This window comes from Lepisosteus oculatus, chromosome 15, assembly GCF_040954835.1.
Source record: "Lepisosteus oculatus isolate fLepOcu1 chromosome 15, fLepOcu1.hap2, whole genome shotgun sequence".
In the NCBI taxonomy this organism is placed as follows: Eukaryota; Metazoa; Chordata; class Actinopteri; order Semionotiformes; family Lepisosteidae; genus Lepisosteus; species Lepisosteus oculatus.
Genome location: NC_090710.1, coordinates 16534335 through 16555460, shown reverse-complemented (window position 1 = coordinate 16555460; position 21126 = coordinate 16534335). Strand labels below are relative to the sequence as shown.

Sequence of the window (21126 nt, the reverse complement as noted above, 5' to 3'; positions counted from 1 at the left end):
AGATTCCTTCAATCTGCAGGATGTCAATTAAATATTTAATATAAGTATTTTAAGATTTTCTTCAAAGTTGACAGCCGTAGTGGCTTCCTGGAACAAGCTGAAATGGCCAAAACAAGGGGCATTCCCTTTTTAAATATGATTTTGTTTCCTTAAAGATCATGCCTTTTTACATCAGCGTTACAGGTCGCAGTGACATTTCTCAGGTGCACTTTAAAACAACATGTGCTGACAGATATGGAAGAAGTATCCCATTACACTTGTCAGAAACTAACAGAGGATACAGGAAGCAATGCTTGAAAAATGCCAGTATAAGTTAATGTTGTGTTCTAGTGTGGTTTACAAACCTGATGTGTCAAATGGACATTTCTGCTTAACAAGACTTCGAAACAAGTTTCGAAGACTAGAAATTTGCAAAAAAATCTCATCTTTAATGTAACATTAAATATAAATGAAAAAAACAGAATTTAATTCAAATTATATTTGTCAATACTGATGGGTCTCTTTTAGAAAACTTCAAATTAATAGGGTGTATACTTTAAAATGTGTGACTTCAGTACAGAATGATGATGCAACCTGAACTTTGAAAGGATGGAATGTTATATAAGTAGGCACACAATGTGATGTTTCACAATGTTTACCCATTTTACATGTGCTCACAAGTTATTACCATCCACAAACAAGTCATGTCACATTATGATTTTTAAGGATTCACAAATTATAAAACCAGACATGATGCGATTTAAGTGCATACATTTTTCCATTGAATCAGGTTTATTATATTTGGGATGAACTATGTGTATTTGACTAATGATACAGCTATTTGATTGTACTCACTTAAAAGACAATATTACTCAAATAAACATGAGATTGCAAAACACACAAAGAGCTTTCACTAATAGAGCTACACCCCTATTTTGTAACTAATAAGTGTGTTCATCTGTTTGTTTTTTTGTGGAGCTTGATGCTGGTCTGAGCCCATCAGAAGAGCTGTTTACAGAAGTAGTTTGTAGGCTTGGTTGTAATCTCCATTGCACTGAATCACTATATCTTCTAAGAAAGCCCGCTCACATGAAGGGAATGAAGTCTGAAGCTTCATCACTGTCCATTCAAGATCATAACCTGCAACAAAAACAAGCACAATAAGTCATTCTGATTTTGTTGTCCCTGGAAGTATGAATTGCTACTCATGGATTTCTTTGAGGGTTACATAGTATTTCTTTACAATGTATCAGAGATGAGCTGGAAATTATTGTACAAGAGAATCTCCAAAATCTTCAACAAATCACATCATGTGTTGTGCCCGTTTTGGATGTCATTTATTGAAGATAGACAAACGTAGTCTCAAGGTAGCAACCATTGCTGAAGAAAAAGTGCTACTTTTGTTTAATATCTCTTTGATATAGAAAGCTTTGGTTTTGAATCTAGCCTAATCACCAGATAAAATAAAACAGACCTTTACCATTTTTAATATCTTATACATTTTTGTTATAATAATTATAGCAAAAATACCAGCAATATTTATTTCCTTTTTCCTGTTTGTGAATAATGTTTGCTTTGCCGCTCAGATATTTGTCAAAATTGTTGTTAATCAAGAAATCATTTTTTTTCCACAGAAATACCAAAAGTAGCTGTAGTCAGCCAAGGATACATATAGCCAAAGCACATGCTATAATGAAGTTATACAATAGATACATTGGGTATAGAAAGTCACCACCCATTTCAAAATGTGTACCCTTTGTTGTATGACACTCTGAAAATAAAAAATAGGTTTGTTCCATTTTTGTTTACACAAAGTAACCCACATTAGCCAAGTGAACATAATATTCTAAAACATTCGGAAAATTAATTAATATTACATCAGTAGAATACCTTATTTGGATAAGTGAACACCCCCCTTACAATTGCATTTGTAAACTTGCTCAGGTATAACCAATCACCTTACAGATCACACGACTAAATTGGCTCCCACCTGTGATCAATTGTGGTGATTTTGATGAGTTCAGAATAAAAGCAGCTGTTTCTAGAGAATTCCACTGCTTGGAAATGGATTTCAAAGCAAAGAATCCACTATGGGTAGAAAAGTGTTTTCAAAAGAGATCAAGTTAGAGATCAAGTTGTGGAAAGCACAAGTCAAGAGATGGGTATAAAAACATTTCAAAGGCTTTAAATATCCCATGGAGCACAGCCAAGACCATCATTACGAAGTGGAAGGTATGGCACCACCCAGACCTTGCCCAGATCAGGTCGTCCCTCTAAATTGGATGACCGAGCAAGAAGGAGACTGATCAGAGAGGCTTCCAAGGGGCCAATGGCAACCTTCCAAAGAACACCATTCCTAAAGTAAAGCACGGTGGTGGCAGCATCCTGTTGTGGGGGTGTTTCTCTTCAGCTGGGACTGGGGTACTTGTCAGGATAGAAGGGAAGATGGATGGTGCAAAATACAGGCAAATTCTTGAAGAAAACATGCAGTCCTCAGCCAGAAAGTTGAAAATGGGAAGATGGTTAACTTTTTAACATGACAGTGACCCAAAGGATGTTAATGGGATAGGAAGGTTGATGTAATTAAGTGGCAAAAAGCTTTGGAATGGCTTGAAGAGGGCAGTCCATCAACGGTCACCACGCAGTTTGACTGAGCTTGAACAATTCTGTAAGGAGGAACGGCCAAATATTCCTCCCTCTGGGTGTGCAAAGTTGGTAGAGATTTTTTGCTTTCTTTTTTCACTTGGATGTAGCAATGTACAATTTGCAAATTAAACTGGAAAAGGTTCGATTTTATTTGTCTTCTTTTTGGGTTTTAGGGCAATAAAAGGTGAACATTTTGAAAGGGGGTGGTAACTTTCTATACCCACTTTAGTACAGGGACAAATGAAATCCATTTACAGTACATACTAACATACTGTACAGTACAAGGAACAAACTACATTTTCATATTGGCCCGTTAATACTATCCGGTACCTCTTGTCTGACTGAAACCTGTTTCAAATATCACTCCATGTGAAGTTTCCATTTAAACGAAATTCTAGCAGCCGAGATTCTTAAAACCATTCACCTTGCTCTCAGTTAAGCTGTCAAAGCAGTTCTATTATCCTGGTATCTGAATTTAGCATTGCACACACAGCATGGAGAATTCTTGAAAGTACTGTATGTGAAAATTACATCAGCCATTTTGACATGGCATGATAACTACGCATCCAAAATAAGTATCCTCTGAAGCCTACATAATTTTAAGTAACATAAACCCGTGGGTAAATTATGAACTCCACTGACGGAATACACAGTGGAAACAATTAGAGGGGCCTTTATATAGAACAGACTAAACAAATACAATTGCAAGAAGAATGGCATGAGCTTCCTACTTTAAAAATAACTTACCATCCTCTTCACTCTCCTGCAGGATAGGCTCCAAAGATTTGGGTACATCCTGTGCTCCATTGGTATGAAAATCTCTTTCTTCTTCTGTATTTACAGGAAAGGGCAGCTCCTTCCGACCTGATTGCGCATGGGCTTGAATTTGATCCAAAAATTTGGCATTGACCCTAAAATTAAGAGTAACAGACATTCGTGGGCTGGTCTTGATGAAACGTAATCAGCCACCTACTATCTGCTTTTGAAATATGGTATCATGCAAGGATCTGGAAACATTGTACAGAGAAGACAGGGGGAAGAAGAGTGTTGTTTATTCCTCTTGTGAATAATCCATAGGATTATTCATAATCTTGCATGTCTAAACAGAAGACAATTGTCTCTCGTTTTATAATGTCTTACAGGCACGAATGAGAAATCTGAGCGTGATAGCAAATCTATGAGGATTTGGCTGTCCAGACCCCATTCCGTATTTCCAGGATTGAGCCAGGGAGCTGTAGGGGTGTAGATGGGGTGGCAGGAGGGATATGAGAAACATACGCTACGGGAAGTCCCAGGTGCGAGACTCATATATGTAGGCGAGCGGAAGTATGTCAGATTAGGACCTAACCGAAGGGGTGGAGAATTACTTTGAACAGATAAGAAAACTGGTGTCAGTCAAGTGTGCTGACTGCTGGCTACTTGTGACAGTAATACATTAATTTCTCACTACCTTATTAATCAGCCTGTGGAGGCTGTTCAGTCTTTCAAATACCTAGGAACAGAATTTGTCAAACATTTCAACTTTGCAGAGAGTGCCAATTGCATTTTTAAGAAGTCAGTGTATATTTTTGATCAGGAAGCTGAAAGGGTTTGGAGTGAGTCAGAACGTTTTAGAGAATGTTTATAGAATGTTGGTAGAAAGCATCACTACTTCTGTTTTTTTGACGGTGTGGGATGAGAGCCTCGGTATTAAGAGTAAAGAGAAACTGGCCAAAATTGTTAATACTGCTAGTAAGATAACTGGTTGATCACAGAAACAGCTTAAAGAGTTGTTTTGTATTGCATTTCCAAGTAAGGTTCAACTTCCTGTTGATGACCCATCCACCCTCTTCTTTCCCATTTCTAACTTCTACCTTCAAGGACGCATTTTAGAATGCCTATGACTAAGAAAGATGAATACAATCAATATTTTTTTGGTATCGGTATATTAAACACAGTGACTGTTTCCTGTATGAAACTATTAGATTATGTATAATGGTAGTGTTATATACAGTAGGCAGGGCAAGATGTCTGTTTATGTATAGTTGCATGTCTAGGACTATTGTTTGTTTTAAATGTATATTTATTTCATGTTGAGTGATATTTATGTTGAGTTTATTGTAGTTCTGTATGGTGATGCCAAAGAAAAATGTTCTCCCTTTTGGACAAAAACAATTATATCTTATCTTAACCTTTATCCTGAATGTCAGTTATATAATCCATTTTGCATAATTTCAATTTACTGACTTGAAATAAAGACAATATGAGAAATTATTTCTCAGACTGAAGCCACTACGTGAACTGTATTATTTAATTGCTCTGTTAAAACAATGCAGAGGACTCGTGACTAAATGAAACATTACTGAAGAAAAAGTGCTGTAATTGTTATGTTTCTTCTGATTTCTCTAATGGAAATACATGTGAAATGTGTAATCTCTCTTTATGATACTATGAGAGACTTAAATAAGTTGCACTAAAATTAGCCCTACCTTTTGTGTTCCTTTTGGAGTTCTCTCTCCCTTTCTTCTTCTTTCCATTTTTGATTTTCTTCCAAGAGTTCACTCTGTGAGGAAAAGGACATGCTTGGTCTAATCACAGTCATGTTCAGGTCAGCAGGTGACAGCAGTTTCTATAAAGCAGCCTGCTCACTGAGGCAATGCTGTGCTTGGTTAACATGCTGTGTGCTATGTGTGGTCAACATGAGGAGGTGCTAGATAAAAAAAAAAACTGACTGGAATGAGGGGACAAATTGTATTCTCTGCTCTTAAACCTTAATTCTGAACTTGGAAGATTCAAGATGTCTTTGTTTGCCATATACAAGAAGTGTATTGGAATGCTTACTCATTCAGCTGTACCCAGTAACATTATTGAAAGAGAAAAGGAGAAAGAAAAAAAATAAAAGCCAGTCTTCACACTTTCGTGTGTTAAATACATCCAAGGAAAGACATGAAGTCATTTACTCTAAAGCATCACTGGAACTTATTTCCCCCCACCCCCTAAAATCTCAGCTCGAAAAATGAATAAGAAGTTTCAGTTCTTTTTTTTTGTTTCGTAATGCTGAGGCAAAAAGGGAGAAAAGCAAGAAGGTTGTAATTCAGTCACAAAATGAACATTTAGCTGCTAAAGGCCTGAAAGCCTGACCTCTCTTTCCCTGAGCCAGTAATCCATACCTTTCTCCTTTGCTCCTCTTTCTTCTGCCTCAGTTGCTCATTTTCTTCTGCTTTCTGGGCCTCTCTGTAAATGTGGCCTCTGGCCTGTGAATAGAAGGGAGCAAACATTAAGTAAGGAAGTACCCCTCAGTGTAGCTGGTGGTCCTGCGCACACTGCGCTGAAAATATCTGGAAAGATCTTTAGCTCATGAAACTGCAGCATTTTTTTTTTACTTTGGTCAAACCTACTAATAGCTTCAGCATGGTGGACCAGAACCTGAAAAAAAAGATATTCTATCCATATCTCTGTGGATAAAAAGATCAACACAGAAACAAAACAGCTGTCCCTAAGACAACGGAAAAGTAAGAATGTTACTTAAACAGAGGATATGGAATAAATGAATTAGCTTGGAACCACCTTTAAAAACAATATTAGGCCACATAAAGGCCAAGTCTTTCAGTATAAAAGTTCATTTCCACACCTACAACATTTCATTTGGAGTACTTCCCTAATTTGTAGGAGTCCATCCAAACACTTAAGTCAATACCCAAAGAAGAAAGATCAGGTTAGCTTGTTCTCATATTAGTGATAAAGAATACTTTTTTTTATTGCTAATGCTTTAATGAAAGCTACCACATAGCAGTATACATAAAAAAAAATAATCCATAGTCCTGTCCCTCATGGTTCATTTATTTATGTTACAAGCCTCCATATTTTACAGGACTTTCCAATGCCTAAAACGATCATGTTTTTAAAAAGTGGCATGGAATGAAGCCACAGCTATTTCAGTAAATATGGAAACAAAATTCTGTAGCTTGGATTGATTGTAAATTTACCAGCTTTCATAACAACAAGAACTCAATTAAAACCTCCTATTGTAATTGAAGGCAATCCCACAGACAAACCTGCTGTGAAGTGATCAATAACACTAACTGGAATCCTCTTCACTAGTGTAAAACACAGGGACTGAACTGGAAAGTGAACAAACACCTCAGAGCTATTTACACTCCCTGCCATATTCAGGTTTATACAGTTGGAATAAGCTGATTTGTAAAAGTTTCACAACAATGTCGAAAGCCACACAAGAAAACATTGCACTGTTTACCACAGAAGCTGTGCATGCAAGTTTAACAATGCGGCCGGCTGCCACATGAGGTAGTTTTTACAATATTTATGCCTGGCCCCCGGCTTGTCAGGCTCCTCGGTCTGCCCACTGGAAGAAGACTTCAGCAGCCAAAACTGTGATTTTTGCATTATTACCAGTCTGTCACGGGTTTGCTAACTATTCCGTGTTTCTAAAGATGGCACAGGAGTTTGACAAAGAAGGATGTGTTTATTCCTGCTCTTGAATACTTCTCTAAATGTAGTTTTATTTCCAGTGTATGTGTGTTTGGGCTAATTTCAAAGGAAGGGCAAGCACTGAAGCAAGAAACTATGAGACACGATGGCAGCACAACGGTCATCCGGGTTTTTTGGGAAACGATTTTTGAGCCCACATGGAAGTGACCAGTTTCAAGCAGAAGCACACCTCCTGTTTTTAATGCAGGTTTTAGCTTTTAATGGATACATCTACGTTGTATTTAAATTCATTAACTGCTTGTTTTTGTTTTTATTCATTAACTTTGCTCGTCTTTCTTTTTATTCCCATGGTGTGGAACAAGTATGCTATTGTACTGTATACTGCTTTTCGAAAAACACTTATCATAAATATTCTATTATTATTATTATTATTATTATTATTATTATTATTATTATTATTATTATTCAGTGCTGTTAGGCAATAGGCAATATCTTTATTTCTCAGTTAGCTTGAAGTGAACTTTGGAAAGTCCCATGACCTAAATATGCCACAGCTCTCTCCAGATTGACTCAAGCAACCTCTCACTGGCAAGCAATAAAATAAAACCTTGTGTGTTTTGATTTTAAAAAAATCACCATAGACATAACACCCTCCACAGTGGAAATAATGAGCCTTATGGACTGAACCACTTATCAGTCAGAGTCAGAAACAGAACAGTTATATTGTACATTCTGTGCAAAATCTTAAAAGTAGAAATTGTTTGCTAAGAAAATATGTATCAAAGAAGTATCAATTGGTGTGAATTATTGTAGCTCCTTAGGCTGCAACCTCACGGCCACAACTATGCTGCTTTGGTTTGAAACTAGTCCTGTGAAATATGGAATGCAGTTTTTGGCAGTCTCTTTACCCAGGATGACGCTGGAAGAGAGCTGTTCACTGGAACTGGATCTACGGTGAAGTTTTCAAACCTTTGAAGAAACTGTTGTGTGCTCCTGCAGGAAATAAAAGCATTACAACATTGAAATTAATATTCTGTTTCGGATATTACACTGTCCACAGACAATACAGGATATTCCACAAACAGGATACTTGACTCTTCATGTGTAATGTCTTTGGATACACAAGCTGTTTTGTTTGGTCATCTTTGATTTGTGGCCATCCTTACTAGAGGCTTCCTGGACAATGTTTCATGCTTGTCAATACCCTGTGATCTCATTATCCAACTTATATTGACACATTTGTTTCCCAGTATCTCATAAATCTGTTTAATCATGTATGCAGTCTATTTAGTTTGTACTTTTTGCAATAGTAAAGTTGCCTTTTCTGTGATGATTCACAATCCTGCACTGTGGAAGCGTACCTCTGAAAGTAGAAATGTGCTTTAATGCTTTTTAATTGTGCATTGTGATCCTTCTGGAGGTTCAAAGTATTTTATTTTCATTTACAAATGCTTGTCCTGTGCCAGTTGTCACAAAAATGATTAATAAATTAATGAAATCTACTAAATGTTTAACATGAGCCACTTCAGTCGAGTCCCCAGCCCCCCAGAAAATTAAGATTCGTTTAAATTATAAACTCTAACCCTTGAGGTAACCAAAGAATGTAATTACTTCCTCACTGTTGAATATTCATGGCAGTAGCACTTCATTGTTTAGCAGTTGACTGCTTTAAAAAAATCTTGACAAACCATCTCTACTTGGAAGGAGCAAAACAGAAATGTTTGTGTAAATTGGCTATAAACCACCTCATCCAACCACAATAGACACTCATCTCTATAGTGAATTTGGCTACATAGTCACCCATCCCCAGAATTCCTGAACTGGACAGAGAACTTCTTCTAGAATAAACCAGGGACTCTGGGACAATGAACTAGGTCCACTGATGCTAAGGTATTGCTTCAAAGTGTTGCAAATTGTTGCATTATTACTATTACCTCCATTTACAGTACTGTGCTTTGCAAACGTATTCACCCTTTACAATGATGTCCCAGTATGTTGCATTGTTTCAAAGCCTGAATACTCAAACTGAACAGCTTAATGGGTGAAAGGAAATAAATGTCAACAAAAACTGCAAAGAAAAATAAAACATAAAATATGTTGATGGCAAACGTATTAACCTCCTTTCCTACGGGAAACCTAAACTAGTTTTGATGCACAAAGTTACTCTGCAATAGTGGTTTGCATGATTTCAGAATAAATGCGCCTGTCGAAGTAAGGTCCTTCAGCCAGGTAGTTAATTTCAAGCAAAGATTTGACTATAAAACAAAGGAGCTTTCAAAACAACTCAGGGGTAAAATTGCAGAAAGGAACAGATTATGCGAATGGGTTATAAAACATTTCAAAGCAAGTCAATCATTAAGAAGTGAAACGTATATCATACCACCCAGAAACTGAGTCAATCAGATGGTCCCTCCAAACTGGGCAAGAAGGAAAGTGGTTAGGGATGTCGCCGTGAGGCCATTTTTCACTTACTGTAAATCTGTTTCTTTGCCTCTATTTTCACGTCTTACTTCTCTTGTCCTACTTTCTCCACTCCTACTCTGTGATGGATTTACGCAGTCCTATACTCAATTCACTTTAAACAATGTTCTACTGAAGGAAAGAGAGAAATCCAAGCTGGTCTCTGATCTCAAAAACTATTGCTCACTCCTCTCCTCTTTCACAACTAATCTCAAATCTTCTAGACAAGTTTGCAATCTATCATTCAGTCCTTTTCCTCCAGTCCTTGTTGCTTCTTAGCCTCCTTTAACTTCCGTTCTCCTGTTTTTTTTCCCAGATGGCTTTGCTTCTACAGTATGTTCTGCTTTGCAATCTTTGCCACCACTCCCTTCCGCAGCTGGAGCTGAGCAGATCTTCCACAGCTGCACATTTTCATCACTCCTCAATCCTTTCGTGACCATTCCTAGTCTGTTTTCAGTCCTGCACACCCAACAAAAATTGCTCTGCTCTCTACTCACTGCATGCTCTTCTTAACTTTCCTCTGTCTGAATTATCTTTGAGCTATTGAAAGTGTTGACCACCCCAGCTTTGTGTTTTCATTTTCTGAATTTATAATTTCAGTGCTGTTTGGCATGGTTTTCTTGCTGTCTCTTTGACTGTTTCTGCTACTGTAGGTAGCAGAAACAGTCTGGTTCTCTCTTCACTTTACAGGTTTTTCCACAGGTCATCCAACAGATCAAACAACAGAACCTCCTTTCTTTCTTCTTTTTATACCTGTTTTCTGGGTTTTCTTATTTCTTTCCAAGGCTTCCTGTGTGTAATTTATGACAATAAACCTCAGATTAGTTTCTTATTCCAATGGCAATCAGCAAAGCCTAGGCTGAGATGCCTCAGACTTTTTTGTAGGTGTTGCATAGGTATCTGCTATACCTAGAGATAATTCTTTTTTTTTTCTATCTCTCCTAAAGCTACTGCAATATTGCATGTTGGATGTAATTATGGTTGTACAGGTTGGTTATTTTTATTGTCCCTCACCTTGATTGAGCCAAGCAACCAGGACTATATATGTTAAAATGATATTTGGACAGCTGGGGTATTTGATGAACTATACATCCCACAAACTTGAGGATACTGCATCTAACTAATTACCCCAAATGAGAGGAGACTGAGGTGCATTTCTCATATCTCTGGAAATATATGTTTCCTTTTTAAATTTGCTATTCAGAGTTTACCACTCATGGCAAACTCACTCAAGAACTCACTCCACTCATAAATATTAGCTTGTGTGTTTCATGTCTTGGCTGAAAGTTTTGTTGAATTGAGTCATGTCTTTTCAGTTATTTCTTATATCTTCACCACCAAAATTCTCCAGGGGCAATAGAAGAAGCCATCTGACTTTGCTCAGCATTCCCTGACTCGTGGGAGTGTTCAGCTTTTTTTGTCATGACAGACTGCTATTTAAGCTAAATATTTCACTAACCTCTATGAATTTAGATTTCCCTCCCCCTCTTTCTGTAACAATATCATGGAATGTCTTCAAGCAAAGGATGTAAATCCTTTAGAAAAAGCACAATGTATAGAATTACTTGTATCTACTTACAGCTGGTGGTCATACCGAAGTTGTTCTTTCCTCAGATTCTCTTCCTGCCGTCTCCTTTCTTCAAGTCTGATGGCCTAACATGCATTAAACATCAAGAGTCAAGATTTTTCCCATTTAAAATGGTCAATTTTCAGACTCTAGATGATGAGAAAAGCATCCCTCTGATGGGAATGTGGCATGGTTTTGATTAGACAGAAACACGCACTTTGGGACATCATTTGTGAATTGAATCCTTATCATTGTAAGATCGGGTCATGCTGGCCTGATCCGAGCTCCTCACCTTCTCCCGCTGCAGAACCTTCTTCTGCTGGATCTCCATTTCCTCCGCTTCTTTTCTCTTCCTCTTGTCGTCCTCTTGTTTAAGCTTCCCAGAATGCCATCGGGAACAAAGCACATTATGTTGTTATTATGTTACAGCTTGACTGCCTAACACACTCAGATAAAGATATATACTGAACTGTAGGGTCTCGATTATCTGCGAATTCAACATTTGCAAATTCGCTTTTAGTTGATTCAGTCTGGCTGATGGGTTCCTGTATGGAAGAAGAGCAGAGCGGGATGAAAGAGAGCCCAAGGCTGTTAATCACAGCTTTCAAATCAGCAGTGCAACAGACTAAGATGGTGAGATGAATCTAGCTAGTGAGTGATCCTCTCCTTGCCCCCTCCTCAAGTTCCCACTACCCACCATCCGCATCTAAACATGGTCTTGTTTTTGTATTGTAACGAACGCTTCAGGTTCTGTATCGGTGGCATGGGGAAGGACAAGCTGGAGATGACTTTATAGGCTCTCTGACAGTTTTATTACCCTTTTTATAACAGTGGGGTGTGCTAATCATGGAGGAAGAGAGAGCAAGTGCAGGCATCCCCTAAACGCAGAGGAGGGATTCATGTTGTTGATTTTAGCAGATTCATATAAATTGTGATTTCTTTCTTTCTTTTAGTTGATTTATGTTATTTAAACTGAAGCCAATGCACTAGTGCATTAATTAATATAAGGAAGGGTTGCTTACATATGTCTTTTAACCATACATACTATATAGTATATTATGTTATGGTATGGGGTGGACTTGGTTATTCAGTATGCAAATTTAGTTGTTTCTGACAATTCTCTGCACCAAACGCTTGTTAATTTTGAGACCCTCCTGCAATCGAAATGTAGTCATTTCTCAAAGTATTAGTTAAAGCAAATGATAGAGTACATGTTCAAGTACACAGTAAAACTCATATTGGATCGACCTTTGTTTTGTTAGTGCCCACATGTTTTAAAAACTTCCAGAGTAATCTATTTTATAATGAACATCATTAAGGTCTGCACATGGTATAAGTATATGCAGCACGATGTATGAATATGTACTGTAATTAGAGAGAAACGTTTCAGTGGGGAGCTGTGTCAGCATGTGTTGGCTGCAAAGGATAAAGTAAAGGTCAATTTCACAGTGAAAGGCAAAAATGTTATTAAGCCTTTCCAAAACTGTGTTTTCTTCTTTTCAGAAGAAGAAAAATAATTAACCTTTACTTGTTCCTACAATATATATCTATCTTCCCCTATACTTACGTGACAGTATAACATGTTTTTAATCCCAAACGTTCTGTTGCTGTATGTGTTAGGTGGTACACTGGTCTTCAACAGCCATTTTACAATAGAGATGAAAAACAATAGTCTTACTCATACATTTTAATTTGGATTCAAACCCTTATTACCTTTTTACGATATTTAGATTCCCTTAACTCCAAAAATTGCCTTTGTCTGGCTTCAGTCATCGATATTGCTCCACCTGCACAGATATTAATTTATTAAAACATTACATATTACATATATGTTGTATATAATTGTTTTAATTTTTTTCTGCATAAGCGTAAGGAAAGATTTAAAACAGATAAATCTTTATAACAATATTTAAATAGGATAAAAGTAATAATAATAAAAAAGTTAGAATAAAAAGTAAAGAAATTCAAAAGAAATCAGCATATTGTAAAACTATTCCACACGACATTCCAAGCAAGTAAAAACACTTCATACATTACATTTAGCACATATCCAAAGTGACGTTAACCCAATTTAATCCAGCGTAACCAAAAGGTCATGCATATCTACCTTTATTATAATGTAAGAAATAGGAATTATATTGAGAAAAATTCTGATTTTTTAATAATTGCTGACAACGGTTGTCGTTACTTCAGGTTAAAACAAATATAAGTATATTTGACAATTTCTTCTCTTTATCATGCTACAGTATAATGGGGGCAGCAAAGCCTCTGGACTCATGTCTGACCGGTCATGGGTGTGAGCTGCAGCTGCACACACTGCTGGTGTACCTTTTGTGAGGTATTTTACCCCAGTTGGTCACCCAGTTCTACCAGTGTGGACCAGAACTGTTGGGTGGGGGTAGTCATCCCTGTGATGGACAGCTGTCCCACCCAGGGGAGGGGAGTCCTGTGCTCAGAAACCAGGATGAGCTCTTATGACCCTGTTAGTTTACCTTCGTTATCTACCTGCACCTCAGTCTTGTTTTGATCATACCTAGCTGTGCTGGAGGTAGGCTGAGAGGACCAGGCCTGTGTCCTTCCTTCCAGCGTTTCAGATCTTCCTCTTCCTTCTGTGCCACTGTAACCAGAATTTGCATGTTATCTGTAATCTAAACCACAGCGTTAATGTTATTCACCTCTGTGTCTACATGGATCAGGGCTGGACTGTGCAGCACTGCACACAAGGCCTGACTGGTGACATGATCAGTGTGAATAAGCTGAAAAAGTACCTTAATCTGGGATATTTTATGTGGTATTGGTGTCATAATAATGCAAAAGAGTCCCTAAAAGGTTTAGGCTGAGCAAACCCCTAAACTGACAGTGTTGACCTTAAGCAAGTTACTTTGATGTTGGCCTAATCTATGTAGAGCAGATTAAGTCAAAACCTTGACTGAACCAATAAAATGTGTATTACTGGCACAGAACTTGACACTGGGTTTGTATTTTTTTTAACAAAGAGAATATATAACAAAAGAAAAACCTGTCAACAGGTACTACATTTGAACATTTCACAACTAGCAAGTGCATCAAGGTTGAATGTATACTGAACCTTTTGTAGGTACCCCATATAAAAAGAAATTGTGAAGTGAAACATTTACACCAAGAGGAATTTGTTTAAAAAAGTGAGATGTTGCACTGTTATCCGATCAAATGGAACATGCATGAAGAAAAGAATAAAATGTTTTGTGGCTTTTTGTACCATGAAGCCAGTTCCATCACAGTGATGCTAAATTATGTTATATTAGCAGCACCTGGGTCTCTAATTCTTAAAGCATTACTTATTCAGTGGCAACAGGGAACCAGGGCACATGCACTTATTATTAACTTTTCAACCTTTGGTGTTTGTCATTATTTAATGCCAAGTAACTGCAATGTTACACCACTAAGATCTCAATGTCTTGTAACAAACATTTTTTCTGTTTTTGGTTAATTTTGCTGGTAACAATTAAAAAAGAACCATCTGGCAAAGGGAGCACTTTGACTACACAGAAAAAATAATTACAGTCTTGAAATGACTTACTCCTCTGCATTTCCCTCCTCCTTGATTCATTGGGTGGTATCATGGAATAGCCTCCCATGCTAAAACAAATGAGAAAGTATATTGATATACAGTATGTGTCTCACGTCTTGAGGGCTTATGCCAGCATTACATTATAATTTATAATGCTTGTGGGGTTTTTATTGTGAAAGGCCATAATAATAATCACTAAATCATGTGTAGAAGGCATAATAATTTTCAGAGGACAACAAAGAGTTTTGCTAAGCTTATGAAACTGAAAACACATTTACTTCAGCAAGCCAAGAAAACACCCTGTGAATATAATTAGGGAAGGTTTAAGACCATCGCTGTATGCTATTAAATACAGTTAATTGTGAATATGATGTAGTCATTATTGGCCATGATAATATTTTTTTTTATTTCATCTAATTTTTGAGGTGTTTATACTGAAGAAACCTGGCACTAGCTACAGTTAACTCTTACTTTAATATTACTAGTCCAGTTAACTTACTTTTGCATCTGTTTATACAGGCCAGTGTTTATCTGAAGCAAGTTCCTATAAGAGTGATGACCCACCTGGGATTTTAACACCCAGTCTTCCAACTACATGAGCCCTAACCCCAAAACTGCACACTGCTGCCTTCAAATATTTGATTTTCGATATTTTATATTTGAATATGCTTGTTTTCATACAAATGCGTCCCTTGCTTTAAAAAAATGTTTTTTCAGAGATTAGTATGATGTGACAACAAAAACAATGTGGATAGCTTTGGTTTAGAACAATTGGATATATTTTTCCTTTATAAGTCCAGCATGTGAACAAGTGTCAACACTTTCCATTAAGGAGTGCTTGTGGAACTAGCTAGTGCTAGCTGGCCTATTGCTATACCACCAGCACTCCTAAACTACTAAGGCCTTTTACAGCAGCCTTGAGCTTTGCTTTTGGGATGTGGTTAGAGTAGCAGTAGACTTTGAAATTAAAGCAGCCAAATTGCAGTCTGAAGGCTGTTTTGAGGTATAGCGTTTGGGTATGGGGTGGGTTTACAGTCGGCTTTCATTGGTGTAATTGGCCTTATTCTTTGTCTAAATTAAATAGTTAGGATCAAGTGGGACACACTGTACAGTACAGTTAAGAAAATATAAACATTAAAAAATGTTAGTAGCTCCCCTGCTGTCAGGAAGCGCCTCCTATTTTTAGCCATTAAAAGACTCTTCTAATTTATGCCTGCTTGCCATGGGTTGTTGAAATGAAGTACTTCAGTAGGATGCAATTGTCAATACCCTGAGGACATGTGAGAAGTCTACTTCCAATCTCATCTGTTCCAAACCGAACCTTACTAAAGTCCTTAATCTGTCTGGGTGGAACGTTCCTGTAAAGCCAAGAACTAGGACGGTTGTATTCCTTAGTTTGAACAGATACCAGAGTAAAAACTGCACAGAATTCTAAATGAAGCCTTAAAATATAATATAATATTTAAACATTTTTAAAAACTGTATAGCTTAATATCTGGTTGGTGTCCTTTAACCTTGAACAGAGGAATTATTCTGGTTACTATTTATTTCTTTTGACTACTTTCCAGGGCTGCTACTGTAGATTCCTTGTTCTGCTTTGGGAGCCGTTAGGCTGGGATTTTTGATTAAGCATTTACAGATACTGATCGTAAATTGTAAATCATGTGATTGTGAAGCGTATATTTTGGTTACGTATGGATTAAATTTGGTTTAAGGATTTGCAGATTTGGATTAAACCCTGTTAGCTCATTATCTTTCCATACAAAACAAAAACAGGTTAACACAAATAACTGACACCCGAAGAAGTCTCCACGGCCGAAAACTTGTTTTTCTTCTCTTTTCAACATGGAAGAAACCTTTACTTGTTCTTTTACAGTTAGATATCAATTTCGACTTGCTTAAATTTAGTAAAATAAAAAAAGAATGTACCGCTTTGATTTAGATACGTACAGTACACACCTAACCTTTTGTTTATGTCCGGCATCATATTTTGCGCGGATGAAAGCTAAATGTAAAGGCGGGTTGTTTTGGTAAACTACTGCACAATGTCTTTTGCACCTGAAATTAAATGACTCTTGAATAGATTTTATGCTTGCGCTTGCGTGTTGTATTGGGCAACACTAAGGCAATACAAGATCATGGATGTGACGCTCTAGCTAAGGCAATACAAGATCATGGATGTGACGCTCTAGCTAGGCTGACACTGATGCGAATATGATCCTCCTCTTCCTGACGCAACGTTTTTTTATTTTGCCACAAAGCCCTCCTCCTCTAGCAGAAACGAAACTGGAACTCTAGCCATTAGAGAATAATTGAAAGCTATTCTCTAACCAAGTTATAAAGAGACAAAAAAAAAGAAAAAATAACAACTTTCATAATAATACTTACTGTAACATTAATTCTGGACATTTTTACACTGAAATGTATTAAGCATTTTTTTAGCGATACAGTAGCTGGGATATTTTTAAATTAAGATATTAAAGGATCGAGTTAAACTTGTTTTATCAACAATATAACGTAACATACTGTATGAAATATTAAAACACGCATTCTCTTAATATGACTTTTAAGATTTTACTTACTATTGTGGGTTCCGTTCATTTCTTGTAGTTGTATTGTTTTCCTCTCCAGCCTGATTATTTACGTTCTCCCCGTGCGCAAATTCATCGTTGTTATTTACTGCTAATTCCGTATCACCTGTTCTGGAATTTCGGCTCTTATTGCTAAAGTGTCCTGCGTCGTTTCTTGACCGTGTCCCTTCGTAGCGCTCCATGTTTAGAGGTGCAGGTGTTTTAAAGCGCTGGAACACAACTGGAGTTTCGGTATCATGTGATGACATCCAAGGCATAAGGAATGCCCCTCTCTTGTGCCAAGTGACAGACAGACCAAGACGTCTTCTCTAGTTACTAATACGACATGCACCCAACTGATTATATAAAACACACACATAAACACGCAGACACACAGATAATATGAATGGAGAAAAAAAATTATGGAGTATATTTCTTTATTTGGACCTAAGAGACATAACGAGCATATTGTTTTAATAGCTTTATACTGTATATTGAATTTGTATTGCTGGAATAGTAGTAATATTGGGATGTAAAAATAAAGATTTATAATATTTGTAGCTGACCCCAAGAAAATAAATGCTATGTTAATTCATTGTTTAACTGAATTTCTGATAAAATAAGGAATACGTTTTATTAAAATAGTATGTGTTCTAAATGATTATAAGAAGGTCTTGAAATTTCTATTGCTATCAGAGCTTTTTTCTGTATGTAAATTACATATCGTATACCAACTATAAACATAAATGTAACTTCAGCAAATTCATAAATCAAGAGTTGTTTGTAACTTTGCAACAGATCGTTTCTCCAGCGCAAACAAACTGGCAGCACGGTCAGACACTTTGTGTTTAAACCTATTTAATTAGCTCCCTGTTGATTTCTCGTTCTGTGACCTCCTATGTTTTGTTTGTATGCCTTTCGAATGCCTTTTTTTCTTGTTTTTTATTGAAAAAAAAAGACTTTGCAAGCAGATTCCGTTATTAGATTGTTATTCGTGAGCCAAAGTCATCTCATCACAATACGAGACAAAGGACAGGCCATCCTATAAACAAGGTTTAGCATGACCATCAAATTGTCACGTCATATTGCCAAGCCACACATCCTTGATAAAGCCACATTCGTGTGTTCTCATTTCTCGTGGTTTCCAAGTGTTTCCACGCTTTTAGAAGCGTTACCCTTATTTGCTCCCTTCATGTGGTGAGTATAAAGCAGCGAGTGTGCTTGAATCACAGTTTTCCACTGGATGCGCGATGTCATCAAAGCTGAGGAGCACACATCTCTGAACTGTAAAACGGACATGCTGATGTGTCTAACTCACCTATCTGGAGTTCATCTCCATCTTACAATTCATCTTTTATTAAATTAAAAAACGCTTACAGTTTTCCTTGTACGTATTTCAACAGATTTCTATTTTAAAAAATCAAAATGTGGTTGATGTGCTTCTTTGATGACTAAGTCCATAAACTAATATTGGAAACGTTTTCTGTTATCCTCCACTAAATACAAAACAATGGACACTTATAATTTAGGTTATGTTAACAACTACCTTTCATTATTTTAACCACTGTTCCCTTTGCTCATTATCCCAATGTTTTTTTTTAAAGTTAAAAGTATTTGAGTGGGGAAAAATAGAGCAGCTGATGAATGTAAAAAAAAAATAGCTTTAAAACCAGCAATTAAAATGCTTTCGCTGCCGACCCAGCACTATTTTAATTTGTTTCCCCTTCACTGTTATGAAAGAGTTTCCTGACAACACCTGCGATCCACATAAAATCTACTGTGCTCTGCCAACAAAATCCATTAACACAAAGGCAAAACAAAAAAAGCAACTACATTTGTTTCAAGTTAAATATATATACAACATACTATTGTATATATATTTATTACTATAAAAATAGTTATGGAAACAAAGGGAAATGTTGGCGTAATGTAATATACTGTATGTATTACAGATGAAAAGGTTTTGTGTAACTAATGTTGAAGTGTTACCAAATTCTGCATAATATTGACATTCTACTTTGCCTTCGGTTGCCAGGATACCCATCAGAAAGAGATACAAGGCCTCAAGGCCTGGAGAACTATAGGCCATGGGTCCACAGCCTGGCCCTGGAGACTAGCATGTCTGCATGTTCTCCAGGTTTCTATAACTAGTACCTGAAAAGCTGGAGAACCTGATAAACTGTACTAATTAAGCCAATAAACCCACCTGGATTGAAAACCTGATACACTGGCCTCTCAGGACTAAGATTTGGGACCACTGAGATAGACAGTTACACCATTGTATAGTTTTGGGGAACAGTATTGGCTCTGGAAGGAAATTGCACATGAAAAGAGCTTATAAATTGAGGTTTTAGCTAATGATGACTACTCCTATGGATAGTTTGCAGCCCAGATATCTGTTTCACTCAGTCCTATCACTACAATTATGGGAGGCTTCATGAAACTAATACTATTGACAGCAGCACAGGACAAGGAACAAAATTCCAAAACTAAGATAATGAATGTCAAATTCCTCAGCATAAATTGTGATAGTGTCACAGATGGTGACCCCTAAATGCAGGAATTGCTTTTAAACGTTTAGCTTTTGTAGCTGACTTTCCATGTAGTATAAGTACTGTTGGTAGCTGCATCAGCATGCGTAGGCTGCAAAGGAACAAGTAAAGGTTTATTCCATGAAAATAGAAGAAAAGAAATGCAGCATTTTGGCTGTGGAGCCTTCTTTGGGTGTATTGGGTGCCTCACCTGAAGAAGGCTCCACAGCTGAAATGTTGCATTTCTCTTTTTCTATTTTCAGCATGGACTAAACCTTTAGTTGTTCCTTTGCAGCCTACGCATGCTGACGCAGCTACCAACAGTACTTATACACCCACAGACCAGAGACAACAGTATCTTGCATAATTTCCCTTTTTATTACAGTCCACTGTATCGGTCTACCCACCACACAGGACCCTTGACACAATAATTTCCGTAACTGACTACCTGACCGACATAGAATATACAGTAAAACAACCTATCCACCAGAGGCACTTACTTGCAGAGCATACTGCACAAGAACCTCATGGGCCCCAGTTACCTCAACCAATGCCCCAAAGGAAGAGTCCAGCAGCATCATTCTCCTGAAACAGCCCCAGTCGGTGAAAAATGTGCCTCCTTCCGCCACAGCGAAGAACCTTGTGTCAAACTTGGTAATTCAGTGAATGAGCGTCGAGTGAGACAACACCATTTGTGCATTTTGTCCTTGTCTTTCTGCTATATCAGCCAGTAAGCCTGTTGGGCAAGCAGATGCGATGCCTCTCATTACTGTCATGATACCCCAGACTGCAAATTCACACCTGCTCCAGACAAACTGCAAAAAAAAAAAGAAAAAAAAGAAAAGCTCATAAGAAAGCAAAATACCCACAGGGGAAAAAACCTCCAAATTATTTCCATAATTTGTCAGAGCATAGCAAACCTTAAGAAAGTTGTCAGTATGTCTGTTTTGACTTATTATTACCAGGGAAACAGGATCCTACCAATTTGTTTTTGAGGAACTGATTTACAGAAGACAGATATACAGTATATGCATGCTAAATAGGTTTTGTTGTTGTTTCTGTAGCACTTTAATATGAATAAAGCCAGTAACTGAATCTCTAATCCATAACTTGCAACCTTTTATAACAAATACTTAGACAGTCTTTTTATATTGAGATCTGCAATCATACTATGTCCAGCATTTCAGCTAATAAATCTCTTGAGGTTGCACCCTTGGTATTGTGGCTTATGGTAACTTTATGCAATGAATTAGACATGCATAGCTTTTGTGTACATTCTGTATGTTTGATAATAAAAATGAATGAATAATTTAATTGTGATTTTAAAGATTTGTTATACACAAAAACAATGATGATACTCAGGGGTAATCAATGAGTATACTCAGGGGGCTTGTA

The 21126-nt window shown here is 37.1% G+C and overlaps 1 protein-coding gene across 1 annotated transcript; it reads right to left on the bottom strand.

Annotated features, from left to right (window-relative positions):
• Nucleotides 1–738: 738 nt before the first annotated feature.
• On the bottom strand, nt 739–17499 carry epsti1 (epithelial stromal interaction 1). Its single transcript, XM_015363712.2, has 11 exons — nt 17213–17499; nt 14640–14698; nt 13614–13697; nt 12794–12867; nt 11373–11456; nt 11093–11166; nt 7962–8046; nt 5775–5858; nt 5094–5167; nt 3373–3536; nt 739–1119 (listed from the first exon to the last, which is right to left on the bottom strand). The coding sequence occupies exons 1-11, from the start codon at nt 17476–17478 to the stop codon at nt 992–994; spliced, it is 1176 nt and encodes a 391-aa protein (XP_015219198.2). The 5' UTR covers nt 17479–17499; the 3' UTR covers nt 739–991.
• Nucleotides 17500–21126: the final 3627 nt, after the last annotated feature.